The 15,923-nt window shown below is 44.2% G+C and overlaps 3 protein-coding genes across 8 annotated transcripts in view; all 3 read left to right on the forward strand.

Annotated features, from left to right (window-relative positions):
* The first annotated feature begins 3,293 nt into the window (after window positions 1–3,293).
* On the forward strand, window positions 3,294–7,119 carry LOC119197617 (asialoglycoprotein receptor 1-like). 4 transcript variants are annotated; one of them, XM_037454085.2, is made up of 7 exons: window positions 3,294–3,526; window positions 4,726–4,800; window positions 4,960–5,061; window positions 5,409–5,798; window positions 5,884–6,050; window positions 6,285–6,397; window positions 6,474–7,119. In XM_037454085.2, the coding sequence occupies exons 1-7, from the start codon at window positions 3,454–3,456 to the stop codon at window positions 6,595–6,597; spliced, it is 1,044 nt and encodes a 347-aa protein (XP_037309982.2). In that variant the 5' UTR covers window positions 3,294–3,453; the 3' UTR covers window positions 6,598–7,119. The 4 variants fall into 4 exon arrangements, with proteins under 4 accessions (XP_037309982.2, XP_062421736.1, XP_037309983.2 ...); XM_062565752.1 differs by having other exon boundaries at window positions 5,409–5,792; XM_037454086.2 differs by having other exon boundaries at window positions 5,598–5,798.
* A 2,193-nt stretch (window positions 7,120–9,312) lies between these two features.
* On the forward strand, window positions 9,313–14,392 carry LOC134132896 (C-type lectin domain family 10 member A-like). Its single transcript, XM_062565753.1, has 7 exons — window positions 9,313–9,445; window positions 11,857–11,922; window positions 12,059–12,148; window positions 12,702–13,043; window positions 13,129–13,295; window positions 13,530–13,642; window positions 13,720–14,392. The coding sequence occupies exons 1-7, from the start codon at window positions 9,418–9,420 to the stop codon at window positions 13,841–13,843; spliced, it is 930 nt and encodes a 309-aa protein (XP_062421737.1). The 5' UTR covers window positions 9,313–9,417; the 3' UTR covers window positions 13,844–14,392.
* Window positions 14,393–15,719: 1,327 nt separating this feature from the next.
* LOC119197587 (BMP-binding endothelial regulator protein-like) overlaps window positions 15,720–15,923 on the forward strand; it is an 81,965-nt gene continuing 81,761 nt past the window's right edge. For 2 of the 3 annotated variants that reach the window (XM_037454037.2, XM_037454038.2), the window contains exon 1: window positions 15,720–15,862. The gene's annotated coding sequence lies outside the window, so the exon portion shown is untranslated. The remainder of the gene's footprint in view (window positions 15,863–15,923) is intronic. The other variant, XM_037454039.2, reaches the window with a different exon arrangement.

Consider the following 15,923-nt stretch of genomic DNA (forward strand, 5'->3'; position numbering starts at 1 on the left):
AGTGTGTGCGGGCTGGGGAGGTCTGGGGGGGGGCAGGGGGAGTCTGGGGGGTTGTATTCTTCAGCGAGCGAGGCTCCTGTGAGGCTGCAGTAGTGTGACTGCCAGCAGGAGGCTTCCCCTTCACACAGAAGGGAGGAGGGATGGAAAAGGGAGGAGACTGCAGGAGGGAGAAGGGAGAGGAGAGGAGATGAGGAAGGATGTGGGGGGGGGGGGCAGGGGAAAGGACATGGGCGGAGTAGGCGGCCTGGAGGAGATGGGAAGTGGAAGAGAGAGGCAGTGATGTTAACTCTCTCACCACTGGCTCCTTTTACAGAAAAACTAAGCTAAGGGTTTAAGATCACAGATCAAATAGCATGTGACCTGTCCTCACTCGTCTCTGTCTTTTATGGACGAATAAATGGCCCCGAGGAGACGCAAAGCCTGAACGTACCTGTGGGAAAGTAGAAGAAGAACAGAAGTAAGCAGCCGATGACCCAATAGAGAAGTTTCTACATCCTCTTACCGAGAAATGAAGAACCACAGGATGTCGAAATGATCAAAAGGATCAAACCTCTCTGCAGAAAGACTGTAAACAAAGGTTCACTATGGGGGGGGGGGGGGGATGAGACATTATAGTTAAAGTGTATTCAGGAACTTTACTTTAATATTAGACTCACCACGCTTCAGCTGGATGATGATAATGTGTGAGGGACAGTGTATGAGACAGTGTGTGAGGGACAGTATGTGAGACAGTGTGGGGGACAGTGTGTGAGACAGTGTATGAGACAGTATGTGAGACCGTGTGTGAGGGACAGTGTGTGAGGGACAGTATGTGGGACAGTATGTGAGACAGTGTGAGGGACAGTGTGTGGGACAGTATGTGAGACAGAGTGTGAGACAGTGTGAGGGACAGTGTGTGAGACAGTGTGTGGGACAGTGTGTGAGACAGTGACTGAGACAGTGTGTGAGACAGTGTGAGGGACAGTGTGGGGGACAGTGTATGAGACAGTGTGTGAGGGACAGTGTGTAAGGGACAGTATGTGCGACAGTATGTGAGACAGTGTGTGAGACAGTGTGAGGGACAGTGTGTGAGACAGTATGTGGGACAGTATGTGAGACAGTGTGTGAGACAGTGACTGAGACAGTGTGAGGGACAGTATGTGGGACAGTATGTGAGACAGTGTGTGAGACAGTGTGTGGGACAGTGTGTGAGACAGTGACTGAGACAGTGTGTGAGACAGTGTGTGAGACAGTGTGGGGGACAGTGTGTGAGACAGTGACTGAGACAGTGTGTGAGACAGTGTGAGGGACAGTGTGTGGGACAGTGTGGGGGACAGTGTGTGAGACAGTGACTGAGACAGTGTGTGAGACAGTGTGAGGGACAGTGTGTGGGACAGTGTGGGGGACAGTGTGTGGGACAGTGTGAGGGACAGTGTGGGGGACAGTGTGAGGGACAGTGTGGGGGACAGTGTGTGGGACAGTGTGGGGGACAGTGTGTGAGACAGTGACTGAGACAGTGTGTGAGACAGTGTGAGGGACAGTGTGAGGGACAGTGTGTGAGACAGTGTGTGGGACAGTGTGTGAGACAGTGTGAGGGACAGTGTGAGGGACAGTGTGTGAGACAGTGTGGGGGACAGTGTGTGAGACAGTGTGGGGGACAGTGTGAGGGGCAGTGTGTGAGACAGTGTGTGGGACAGTGTGTGAGACAGTGTGGGGGACAGTGTGTGAGACAGTGTGGGGGACAGTGTGTGAGACAGTGTGTGAGACAGTGTGTGAGACAGTGTGGGGGACAGTGTGTGAGACAGTGTGTGAGACAGTGTGGGGGACAGTGTGTGAGACAGTGTGGGGGACAGTGTGTGAGACAGTGTGTGAGACAGTGTGGGGGACAGTGTGAGGGACAGTGTGTGAGACAGTGTGTGAGACAGTGTGGGGGACAGTGTGTGAGACAGTGTGTGAGACAGTGTGGGGGACAGTGTGTGAGACAGTGTGTGAGACAGTGTGTGAGACAGTGTGGGGGACAGTGTGAGGGACAGTGTGTGAGACAGTGTGTGAGACAGTGTGGGGGACAGTGTGTGAGACAGTGTGTGTGACAGTGTGGGGGACAGTGTGTGAGACAGTGTGGGGGACAGTGTGTGAGACAGTGTGGGGGACAGTGGACACTCGGCTGCAGCGTGTTGTCTTCTTCACGAAACGGGAAAAATCTTCTTGTAAATAAATGCTTCCTGTCTTCAGCATCGATGGCGCTCGTACAGGAAGTGATGTCACAGCAGGTCTTTGTGATGTCATAGAACCGTCTCCTATAAAACGTTCATCTAACTGAAATCGCTCCTTCATCAATGAGGAAGAGAGCCGAGTGTTGAACTATTTCCTTCACTGGAGCAGGCTCAAGTTGTTCGGTGTGTTGCCATGGTGATTTAGACAAACCTGCTTTGGGGAACTGAACATCTTGATCTACGTCATAAGTGAGATAACCACGTACGAGGAACCGGGCCCTGCTCTCTAAATAAAGCCTAATATTATAAAATGTAAAAGCTTCCTCAAGTAGAAACAGGAACTGTAGACATTTCCATCCTCTGTTTCCTCTTCACTTGTGAGGACCATTCATGAAGTGAGACGTGACCCAGGTACAAAGAGGCAGGAAACTACAAAATAAAACAGGAAGCTAACCCACACACCGTGACATCAGCACCTGTGTGTGTGTACAAGTAAACACGTGTGTGTGTACAAGTAAACATGTGTTTGTATCTCTATGGTTGAAATGAGGTCATTAAAGGTCATTGTCAGCTAAATGACATGTGATGTGATGTGATGTGATGTCCAGGTAAACACGTGTTTGTGTAGAGGTAAACATGGTGAGGTTTCATGTTGATATCTGCTCTTTAATTCAATGAATGCTCCTCTTGAAGTAGTGAAGTAGTGAAGAAGTGATGAAGTGATGAAGTGATGAAGCTTCCTGTTGAAGTCTCTTTAGATCTGTGAGTGTGCGCTTGGTTCGACTCAGTTCTATGTGTTTGAACAGTCATGAAGAGTCATGAAGCCTTTTAATGGAGCCGTAGATTCATGATTGTGGAGCTTTGAAGCAGCTCAAGCATCGTTTTGCATGTTCACACATTATTCCCCATAAACAGGTTGTTTTTATTGTGGACTCATGCAGCCTCATTGGTATCATGTAGTGTGACACCGTGACTGAGATGCAGGCCCGGGTTGCCCAACTGAGGCGTTGCTCAATAACCTCCCCCCCCCCCCCCCCCCCATGTTGCCTCTGTATTTCCATAAGAGGCTGTATTCTGCTCCACACAGTCACATGCAAATGATCCACACCACAAAGCAGAAGTTCCTCGGAGGTTGGGCTGATGGACTGAGCTGCAGAGGGGAAGCTTCCTCTTCTCCTTTTAGGATGCTGCGCGGTACGCTGTGAGCGCCTCTCCTTCTCCGTCGGTCCGAGCTGCAGCTGCAGGGAGGGGGGCAGCACACATGGCGGAGAACGAGGTCAACTACGCCTCGGTGGTCTTCAAGTCCGACAAACAGCGCAACCCAGCAAACGCAGGTGAGTCCACAGAACCATGCAGGTGGGTCAGGGTCTGCAGGGTGCCCCCGTGTTCCCGGGCCCCCGGGCCCCCGCCCCGCCGGTCCCTGCTGGTTCCTTTTTATTCTGACTGTCCGATGCTCTCAGTTAAATGCGCTCATCAGAAAAAACGACTCATCGCTCGGCATTGGAACAGAAACCAGGTCTAAAGGGGGCCCTGTGGGGGGGGGGGGGGGGGGGGGGTCGTGTTAGAGGTCAGGGGTCAGGGTCGATCAGATGACGAGCTAACACCCCTCTATGCTGTGATGGTTCTTGATATTCCGAATGTGGATGATGATCACCTGCCCACTGAAGAGGTTTTTTAATGCAGTCTCCATCTGATCTGTGATCAGCTCTCAGACGTCTCCATATGTTCACGTTCATCTCCTGCACAACGCTGACGAGGCCTCGTTAATAGAAGTTATGTTTTAGAGGCTCTGAGATCTGATGATGAAGAGTGCGTTATAAATAGAATGTGTTATTATTATTATTATTATTATTATGGCACAAACACATCACCGTGTTGAAGGTTTCTTTGGTTGATTTGAAATGATGAAATAAGCATTTTGGGGCAGATTGAACAGTGAAACTCTTATTTCATCCCTATTTACCACCCAAGTGTCACATCACAGCTTCCATACCTTCATTTATAGTTATATTATATACAAACTAGAGTGTGTTGTATTTATGAAAGTATAGAACGAGAAGAAACACAAATATTGACATTTAATTTGCTATTTTTGGTGTTATTACAATATGAAACTCTTATGGGGAGGAGAAAAGAACATTTTGTGTCAGCCTGCATCGAGGCTCATTAATCAGAACTATGAAAGAATATGAATGAACATAAAGCTGCAGTCAGATATCTTATATCGGGCCGGTTAGTATTTCAGTAAACAGTCATGAAAGAGGAAGATATTTAAATGCTATTTGATGTTCTTCTATTTAGCGGCAGCAGCCTGATGAGGAACTCGATCCACTTCTAAGAGTGAATAGAAATAACAACACAAGACTCATCCAACCTGTCAATCATCACAGAGACCTATGGGGGAGGGAAGAGAGGGGGGGGGTTGTTCACATAGAACCATTTACACAGTTATTAATGATAACATGGAGGAAATGAACTAATGTCAGCAACAGCGTTGCATTCATCAATGACCTTGTGACCTTTGACCTTTCAGCCAAGGAGGAGGACATCGTGTACGACGAGGTGAAGGTGAAGGCCGAAGCGAACCAACAACCTGCTGACTCACCTGGTGAGCTTCGTGTCACGTGATGAACATCTGCAGTTAAAATGTGTTGGAGGGCTCTGTGGGGGAGGTGACAGGGCTTGGGGGCGGGGTTTAGGGCGGGGCTTGGGGGCAGGACTTGGGGGGGTTCTGGGCCTTGTTCTGATCCTCCCGTCTCTCTGGCAGGCCGAGCACAGAGCAGCCCGAGGCGCTGTGTGTGGCTCGCCGGCTGCTTGGCGATCGTCTGCGTCGTCCTGCTGTCGGGCCTCGTGGGCGTGGCCATCTACAGTAAGTCTCCGCCCCCTCATTGACCCCTGGTCACTAATGTCTGCCCCCGTCTTCTCACTCAGAGGCTTCCAACCAGTGTAGAAATGTAGAAAACAGGACGTTTATATTCCCACAGTTCAAATTAAATCTTAGAATAAAGAACTTCTTCTGCTTCAGATGAAAGAAAAGGTTTATTTATTGGAGACTTTATATAATAAAAATGAAATGTGTGTCAGAGCTTGATTTCCAGTCTCCATTTGATGATTTAAAAACCAAAAGAACACCTTGAAAGACAGTCAACAAAGACAAATTGACCAAAACTAAGTTATATTATTAATATGAATAAATAGTCCAAATGTCATTTTCAGTTGCTACAATAAATGATGACAAAACGGAGACGAACCAGTTAAAAGAAAACCAAACGACTCTGCTGGCGACCAATAAAAACCTGACAGAACTCAGTGAGCAGCTGAAGTTAGAGAAGGACGTCTTGACAAAGGAACAAAAGAGTCTGAAGCTGCAGCTGGAAAACATGACGCAAAACTATAATGTCTCAGAAGGTAAGAACACGGAGCTGAAGACACAGATCGAGCAGCTGACTGAAGAGAACCAGAAGCAGATGAAAGAGATCCAGGAGCAGAAGGAGAACTTCACTAATCAAATCAAAGACCTGGAGGACAACTGGAATGAGTTCAATGTCAGCAGAGCTCAGTGGACCATCGACACGTACTGCCCCAAAGATCAAGCTCCAAGTAAAGGTATGATCACTTTACATGAATCAGTCCTCAAAGAACCAACAACATCACAATGAAGCTGTTTGTTGGTTCTTCTTTGTTCTTTCAGGGAGAACGTGTTCAGATTGTCAGGCAGGCTGGGAGAAGAACCAGATGAGCTGCTATGTGTTTATTAACAGTGAAGATCCTCCTGAACCTAAAACCTGGGAAGAAGCTCGAGAGAACTGCAGAGGAAGAGGTGCAGATCTGGTTGTTGTTCATAATGAGGATGAAAAGGTGATGAGAGACCTGAGGGAACATTTATGATATAATTATTAAATATAAATGGTTTTCTGTAGTTGAGTCTGTAGGACTAGTTTATGGGTAATAACATATAAATATAAATACTATAAATAAACACTTACATCCTTGGGACCATTACTTAACCTCACACAACTCTTCTCTAGAAATACACACACATTACTTTGGTTTGTTTTATCTTTGTTAATTGTCACATCTTCTCTTTCATAGAAAATACTCAATGATTACAGCGCTAGATACCCTGTACCTAACGGGTACTGGATCGGCCTGAAGGTTGAAGGAGGGACGTGGAAGTGGATCAATGGAACTGATCTCACTGACACGTAAGAGACACATTATTTAACATCATGAATCGTTCTTCTCTCATTGTTTCATCTGAACATCATGTTGTTCCTTCAGCTCCTGGATAGAACCTCCTACTGAAGGTCACTGTGCCGTTTCTCTCATGAACAGAAGATGGGCATCAGTAAGGTGTGATGAGAAGAGAACAAGGGTCTGCACACATAAAGCTTTGTCTCTTTAAACGTGTCATATTTCGTCCTTCAGAAGGTTCCTGGAGGCTCCTACATGTAACATCAAGTGGCTCATCAATATAAAACATGTAGGATTCTACTTTACAATTATGATTTCATTCAAGGTTTTAATTCCTACAGAAAATAGCTTTTATTGTCTAAAGTGTTCTTCAAAGCAGAATCTCACCTTTCAGGTGTATTATTGGATGGAATAGATCCTCTGAGTGTGAATACAGACATCACCACTAAACTGTGGATTATTCATAAGTTGCTGTGTGTTTTCCTTGTGATGTGTTAGAGATGAAAAGCTTATGATTCACACATCAGCAGATTGATGATCAGTTTCCTGTCTTCTGCCTGATGGATTTCATGTTGTTGCTACCATTGAGCAGCAGGGGGCGCTGCCTCGCTGCTTCTCTGCAGGATGCTGCTCAGTTTGCATTAATACTCATCATCATGTTGAACTTGCACAGCTGATGTGTCTCAGTTCATCTCATGTTTGAGTCTGTTGTTGCTTGTGAATAAATCTGCAGCCACACGTTGTTGTTCCTCTTTCTTTAGAGAAGTGACCACATCACACCTGTCCTTCTCCACCGGCCACCTGTGAGCTTTAGAATTGAGTTGTTTGTTTTTAAGGCTCTGAGCGATCTCGCTCCTGCCTTCATCAGTGAGCTCCTGAGTGCAGCCTGAGATCTTCAGGCTTATTATCTGACCCGAGCTCTCGATTGGTCACTAAAGGTCATCAGGCCTTTGTGGTCACGGCTCCTAAACTGTTGTTCTTTTGCCACATGCCCACAATTTTTGACACTTGAAACACCTCATTGGTTTTAGCGTAAACTCCCTTACTTTGTATACCACAAATCCAAAATACAGTTCCTTTGGGATTGTCTTTCACATCAAATCTGTCTCTTCCTCACTTAGCTCCATGCTATCACTATGTCCTTCTCTCCCAGCCACCCTCACCACCACGGCCTGGCAGCCCCCTCCCCATCTCCTCTGGCCACATCAAGAGCCCAGCTCCTCCCTCATGAAGTCCTTTCTGCTCCAAGGCATCACATGACTCCCTCCTGGCTCCATCTGATGGCCGAATCTGAAACCCCTCACTGACCTCACTTACAGTTTTCCTCGATTGTTTACACACAAATACTTGACGCACAATGACCACAACATGTAACTCATGCACCAACCCCCTGAACCAATTCTGCTAAACTACAAGCACAATTCTTGCTTTACACTCAAATTGCTGTTCTAAAACACGCTTTTTTTCAAAACACTACACACAATTTTCCTGAAGAAAATACTGTAAGCTGCTTGTTATATCCCCCCCCCCCCCCCCTCGTCAGTCCGTCTCACACTGAGAGCCCACCCAGGACTCTTCTTCTGCTCTTTATGTATTTTACTCACTCATCATGCTTTCATGCATGTTTTTAGCGTGGACCGATGCAGCTCTGCATGTTTCTGTCAGAATCCTCATTTATTGTCTGTCTTCACCGTGTCGATGAAGCAGTACGAGAGCTTCCTGAGTCACGTGTCGACTTATTTTAATCTCTTCTTTTTCTCTGCCTGTTTTGTAAAGGCTCAAAAGTGCAAAACCTTTAGTTTATAACATCAGATCAGAGACTACAGATGAAGAATAACTCTGACACATTTATAGGAATCTTTTAATGTGCACTTTTCCTACCAAATAATAGAGTTGACTGCAGTGGCGTGAGAATGTGCCTCAAAAATTGGGTCAAAACCATAAAAAGGGAAGAACGCTTCATGAATGTCTCAACTTCAAAGCAGAAGTAAAAACCACACTGTGAACGTACACAATGACTTCTACGATCCCTTAAAGACTCAAATGTACTTTTTAATTCTACCATTCGTTAAACGTTACATCTCATCTTCGTCAAAGTGTATGTTGTGTTGTGTTAAATGCTGACATTCTTCATCTGCTGCATCATCATCTTCACAGTCTGCTCAACTCTGTGGAGGACGGAGATAATTAATAAGCAGAAACAGAATCAGAAACAGAATGGAGCGCAGCGTCAGATACACGAGGGCAAAGGGCCAAATGCCCCCCCCCCAAAATATCATTTTGCCCCCGATATCACAAGGAGAGGGGCAGAAAATGGGAAGAATCAAACGTTCTTTAAAAAGAAAAAAGTTCTTCTTAATCAGACCTGTGGGTGACGGAGAGCAAAAATCCAGCCTCCGTCTGTGGTTCAAGGGAAAAAACGCACCCATCGACCATTGAAAAAAGGAGGAAACAGGCTTTGGGTGGAGGAAGAACACAAGAGAACCACTGCAGGTTTAGCAGGTCACTCGAGGAACTCAAATTTGCCGACAACAAACTGCCAACGTATATTACGTAACATATTTACGGTGAGATATGACTAAGCGTTAATTAAGATTAAACTGTCTGGGTCAGGAGCCCGTTACGTTAGCTAACCTTAGATAGCTCTGATTAGCTGTTTACCGTTAGCTTGTTTTCCCGCCCCGACTGATGACCTGTGTGTGACATCCTGCTGTCTATTAAAGGGTAAATGACGCACAACAGGTAAAAAAAAAGTTTGGGTCAAAACCATAAAAAGGGAAGAACGCTTCATGAATGTCTTCAAAGCAGAAGTAAAAATCACAGTGTGAACGTACACTTTGACTTCTACATTCCCGTAAATACTCAAATGTTACTTCATATACTTTTTAGTTCTTATCAGCAGCACCCAGGGGGGGTCGAAGTGATTGAAATACCAACACATCACCAGCTCAGAGCAGAAGTGCACTGAGGAGCCTCAGAGCGGAGCAGCACTCATCCACATCTGCATCAGGACTCTGAACATCTGTTCACGATGAGCAGAAAGCCAGCGGATGAAGCAGGTACGTTGGATTATCAGGATGTCATCTGTAGCAGTCAGGGGTGTCAAAAGTATTCACATTCATTACTCAAGTAGAAGTATAGATACTAGGTTTTGAAAATACTTTAGTAGAAGTGGAAGTATCAGCTCAAGCTTTTTACTTAAGTAAAAGTATAAAAGTACTGGTTTTAAAACGACTTAAAGTAAAAAAGTAAAAGTATTGAAAGGAAAAAAAATATGCATTAAGAACAAACAGTCCGTCAGTCCGTCACAACACGATCGCTTTTATAATGATGGGGAGCGGTCGGTTATCGGAGGCGGGTTCATGTCGCTAAATACAGGTCAACTTGTACCGCGACCACCGATCTGCCTCCTGAAAAAGATCCTTCACCACTTTACGCACCCAGCGTCACTCTGATTTGCGTCATGTGATAAACCAATAAGGTGTCTGGATGGTAAATGTTTACACTTCTCATCCAACCACAATGAAATCCACGCAATCCCGACGGCGCGATTTATCCCGATAGTTTTTTTGTGTGTTTTTGAACGACAGCAAGCCGGAAAACCCTCCGAAATGAAATAGGAGTAACGAGGCAATTTTTTTTAAATGTAAGAAGTAGAAAGTACAGATATTTGCACGAAAATGTAAGGACTAAAAGTAAAAAGAAGTCTGAAAAATAAATAACCAAAAATAACCAAATGTCTAATAACCAAAATGTCTACTTAAGCACAGTCAGGGCCGGCGCTACCCATTTGGGTGCCCTAAGCACAAATGCTTGGTGGTGCCCCCCCCAACCAACTAACCAACCAACCACCACCAAAGGAATGACAACCATTCAGAATGTCTTATTTAGGTTCTCTTTATTCCCCAAATAACTTCTAAACATAAATAATTTACATAAACAAACATGAAAATAAATAAATTATATAAAAGATAAAATTATAAATACCAAATACCACCACAATTACTAAAAACACAGATTTGGAACTGAACATTGTAAACGCAGAAAGTATTCAAGTATATAACCGTGTAAGTAATAATGTGCACATTTCTTCAGTAAATAATATACATAAGTACAAATAATAATATTGAAGTGCAAATAACCATTCATAAGTACAAACTGCACAGTAGAATTTACTTTACCATCTCTATAAAAGAGACCATTCTGCTATCCGATAGAACAATATTACAAACATTTTCACTACCATCAGTTGTCAAAGGCCCTACAGAGGCACACGCCTGCATTTCCTAGCTGCAAAATCAGCTCTCAGGTCATATGACAGTTTCTGAACCACGTCCCCATTGATGCTGATGACAGCCAGACCACTTAAACGTTCCCTAATCACATCACGTTCAGTCGAAGGGTTTTTCCAAAGTTAACCTTACCAAGAGCCGTTTCCAACTCATCATTTCATTACGTTGTGAAAGTGGTGCCCTACGCGCAGTGCGTGATGTGCGTGGGCAGAGCACTGGCGCTGAGTACAGTAACGAAGTATTTGTACTTCGTTACTTGACACCTCTGGTAGAGGTGCATGAGATGAGATACATCGATAACTACTATAACTGGGCTGAGTGTTCATGACTTTTAATCTGTTGTCAGACTGGTGTTTGTTCACCGGTTATGTTACTTTTATTTTGAGGGCAGAGTTTAGATTCATAACTTTATGTCTATGTGAAGCAGAGTATTTCACAGTCTTGCCGAGGACAGGCTGCTCTCTGTGGGGTGAGATGAGCTGACCTCCCGGTGCTGGAGGAGTCAGACGGTCCGTTAACTACACCTCACATCTCCCACATCCTGGAGCTCATTGTTACCAAATCTTAATGTGGACAATTCGCAGAAATGCTGCTTAAACAAATAAGTTCTCATCTGAAAACATTTTAAAAGGACATTCCGTGACCTAAATATAGTAGGCCTATTCATAAACTTGACACAAGGACGGAGAAGTCCGGTCTTAAAAGCATTATACGGAAGCGAAAGATTGCTGTGTAAAATCTGCCCTCTTTGCTTCCACCTTCCGTTGTAACTGAGATGCTTCCGTATGCTGGTGACATTTCATATTTACACATTAGTGAGATGATGGACAAATGGTGCAGGTATCAGCGTACTTAGAGGGGTTTGAGCGAGTGATTCGGGGCCTCGTTTTGTTGTGAGAAAAAAAGTACATAAGCACCTCTGGGTGCCAAATATCTTGTTTGTGAGGAGCAAACGATATTCCTGTTGGAGGTTGGTTCTGCTTCAGCTTTGGACCAAAATCCACTCAGAACCGGTGCTGCTCGGGCGGAACATGTGGAAAAGGTCTCAGGTCAAAGATCAAGTATTTGCAGCTGCATGTTTGCTTCTGACGCTGTGACCTCAAACAATGTGACGACGGTAGATGACAGAATTCCTCTTTAGTGTCGTGTGATGAACACTTTGTTGTGTTGTCTTTCAGACGCAGTCATTGAGGACCATGGTTACGTGAATGCAGCAGGACGTCCTGAGGACAACGCCCCCCCAGGTGCATGCTGAACGCCACACACTTGATATGATGGTGGTTCAGTAGTGAACCTGCTTCTCCACCTGTGATGTATGCAAGGCCTTTGAGTGCTGAAGCAGCACCATGACCTCCACCCTTGTTGTGATGTTTGTGTCAGACCAGAAGCTCCTGTTCTCCTCTCCGTCTCTGCCCCCGGTAGCCGTGTGTTGGCTCATCCTGCTGCTCATCATGGGCCTTCGTATCTACTGTGAGTACCTTCTGGGTGGAGCGAGTCCACGCCGGCTTCCTCTTAGCTGCTCGCTGCTGGAGCTTCTGATCGATGGGCTTCATTTGAGACGAATCGATCATGAGGAGCTTTCAGCCTGTAGAGATCAGAATTCAATGTGTGAGACTCCACAGACATAAAGACCGGCTGCATGTCCACCCACAGGGTGAAATGTGTTCTGACCATGAACCACCTCTCTGTGTCACATGGGTTATTTAAATGATCTGAACAAAGGAACAAAGACACCAACACTTCCCTCTGATGACATTTTTTGAACAAAACATTGTGCTGAAGAAAGAGAACCTGAAGTGATGCACAGAGCAGCAGAATAGATTTATTTCAATTGGAGGTTTTTATTTCAAATTAAAACTTATGAATGAAGACCTTCACACTTTGCTATTGATTTCCATTAAAAAGAGATCAATGAGCCTCATGTCGCATGGTCCTTCATAGCTAAACAAGGTAAACATGGAACATGTATTAATAGTGAGTTATATAATTAACGTGAATAAATAGTCCACATTTTCATTTTCAGTTGCTACAATAAATGCTGAAATAACGAACCAGTTAAAAGAAAACCAAACGACTCTGCTGGCGACCATTGAAAACCTGACAAAACTCAGTGATCAGCTGAAGTTAGAGAAGGACGACTTGACAAAGGAACAAAAGAGTCTGAAGCTGCAGCTGGAAAACATGATGCAAAACTATGATGTCTCAGAAGGTAAGAACACGGAGCAGAAGAAAGAGAACCAGCAGCAGATGGAGAACTTCGCTAAACAAATCAAAGACCTGGAGGACAACTGGAAGAAGTTCAATGTCAGCAGAGCTCAGTGGGCCATCGACTCGTACTGCCCCAAAGATCAAGCTCCAAGTAAAGGTATGATCACTTTACATGAATCAGTCCACAAAGAACCAACAATATCACAATGAAGCTGTTTGTTGGTTCTTCTTTGTTCTTTCAGGGAGAAGGTGTTCACCTTGTCAGGCAGGCTGGGAGAAGAACCAGATGAGCTGCTATGTGTTTCATAACAGTGAAGCTCCCCCACATCTTAAAACCTGGGAAGAAGCTCGAGAGAACTGCAGAGGAAGAGGTGCAGATCTGGTTGTTGTTCATAATGAGGATGAAAAGGTGATGAGAGACCTGAGGGAACATTTATGATATAATTATTAAATATAAATGGTTTTCTGTAGTTGAGTCTGTAGGACTAGTTTATGGGTAATAACATATAAATATAAATACTATAAATAAACACTTACATCCTTGGGACCATTACTTAACCTCACACAACTCTTCTCTAGAAATACACACACATTACTTTGGTTTGTTTTATCGTTGTTAATTGTCACATCTTCTCTTTCACAGCAAAATCTCAATGATTACATCACTGAATTACTTGTACCTAACGGGTACTGGATCGGCCTGAAGGTTGAAGGAGGGAAGTGGAAGTGGATCGATGGAACTGATCTCACTGACACGTAAGAGACACATTATTTAACATCATGAATCATTTCTTCTCTCATTGTTTCATCTGAACATCATGTTGTTCCTTCAGCTCCTGGATAGGATCTCCTGATGAAGGTCACTGTGCCGTTTCTCTCATGAACAGAACATGGGCATCAGTGAGGTGTGATCAGAAGAGAACAAGGATCTGCTCACAGAAAGCTTTGTCTCTTTAAACGTGTCATATTTCGTCCTCCAGAAGGTTCCTGGAGGCTCCTACATGTAACATCAAGTGGCTCATCAATATAAAACATGTAGAATTCTACTTTACAATTATGATTTCATTCAAGGTTTTAATTCCTACAGAAAATAGCTTTTATTGTCTAAAGTGTTCTTCAAAGCAGAATCTCACCTTTCAGGTGTATTATTGGATGGAATAGATCCTCTGAGTGTGAATACAGACATCACCACTAAACTGTGGATCATTCATAAGTTGCTGTGTGTTTTCCTTGTGATGTGTTAGAGATGAAACGCTTATGATTCACACATCAGCAGATTGATGATCAGTTTCCTGTCTTCTGCCTGATGGATTTCATGTTGTTGCTACCATTGAGCAGCAGGGGGCGCTGCCTCGCTGCTTCTCTGCAGGATGCTGCTCAGTTTGCATTAATACTCATCATCATGTTGAACTTGCACAGCTGATGTGTCTCAGTTCATCTCATGTTTGAGTCTGTTGTTGCTTGTGAATAAATCTGCAGCCACACGTTGTTGTTCCTTGAATCCTTCAACAAGCTTCAATGGCGTCAGGAAGAGTCGCCTCCTTCAGGTGCAGCGAGGCCTTAAAACGCAGAAGACTTCTTTGACTTCTTTTATGGTGTTGGTGGTGTTTCATGAGTGGGCTGATGAAGTCACCATCTGTTGAGGGAGCCCCTCATGCAGTGCATGCTGGGATAAATAAACAAATTAACGGATTATTAACATGATGAACTTTTATAGAGCGAGTGTGTGTTGAGAAGTACTTTGTGTGTGTCACATGTGTCTTCAGTTAGGGGTGAGTTGCAGCTACGTGCACAGATGGATCCCTAGTGGTGCTCAAGCCCTTTTTCGCAGGATCAGAAAAAAGATTCAGACAGACTTTTACTGTTCTACAAATTAGACAAGTTCACTAGTTTTGATTAATACACAATTATTGAAATAAAAGTTGTTAAATTGTGGTATATTATTAGTGCTTCAACTGTAAAAGAAAACAATGAACATTTTCCAAGGAGGATGCTCCTGTGAAGCTCTCTTAATCTATTCAAAGCAGAGATTTAAGTTAGAATTTTATTTTTTATTTAACATATTATTTGGTTATACAATACGGCCTTTGTTTTTTCCTGATATTTATTTGTTAATTCAAGGTGATAATTTGCGTTAGTTTGTTAACAATGAATGAATGAAAATATGTAAGCTGAAAATATTCTACTTTTTTTTCTTCTTTAATTATTCATTCATTATTATCACAAATAATTTTAGCGATTGGTTTGTAACATCAGTAAGGTCAGAGGGCAAAGCAGAAAGTGCCAACAAGGCAGACACAGGTCGGATGAGGATGAGAGTTAGAGACACACCAAGCACCATCCAACACTCAGGCTTTGTTCCTTATGTCACATTAATGTTAATGTTGCGGAGGGAGGGCCTGCTCTTCCTCGACGCCAGTTTAGGGCCAATAGAAACCTTTTCTTCCATATCTAACAACAAGTACAAAACGTAACCTTCTTCCTGATGTCAGGGAGTTGTTCTTCCGGCCTGCGGGCCAACAGAACTGCTCCTGCCTTTGCAAACGCAGCGCTGATACTTGACCTGTGATCTGTCAAATAAATCTACCAGAACAAGAGAAGATGTTTGGCTGAATTCGTGCAGAATAATCCCAACCGGGCTTTCAATTTTTTTTTATCACTTTTTTCAGTATTCTCAATGTAAAGAAACTCTTTTAACCTTTATTTTCAACGATGACAATTTTTTACAAAATAGTTTGGGATTTTTTTTTCCTTTTGTGTAAGATCGTCAGTAATGAACATAACCAAAAGAAAGCCCCCAAAAGTAAACTTTCCGGCAATCCATCCACTTCCGTTCATGCGCAGAAGCGGCGTTTCCTCACAGCGTCAGTGCCATGACAACAGGACGGTGGCTGCGAGCGCGAGCGCGAGAGATGGAGTTGTTTGTGTAAAGGAGCAGTAACAACGGTTTTTAGGACCGGTACCGGGGACGTGAAGGTGAGGACAAGCCCGGTGACGAACCTGGCCGTGTGCCGGTCTCCCGTTAAGCGACGACCGC

Source organism: Pungitius pungitius, chromosome 11 (genome assembly GCF_949316345.1).
Source record: "Pungitius pungitius chromosome 11, fPunPun2.1, whole genome shotgun sequence".
Classification (NCBI taxonomy): Eukaryota; Metazoa; Chordata; class Actinopteri; order Perciformes; family Gasterosteidae; genus Pungitius; species Pungitius pungitius.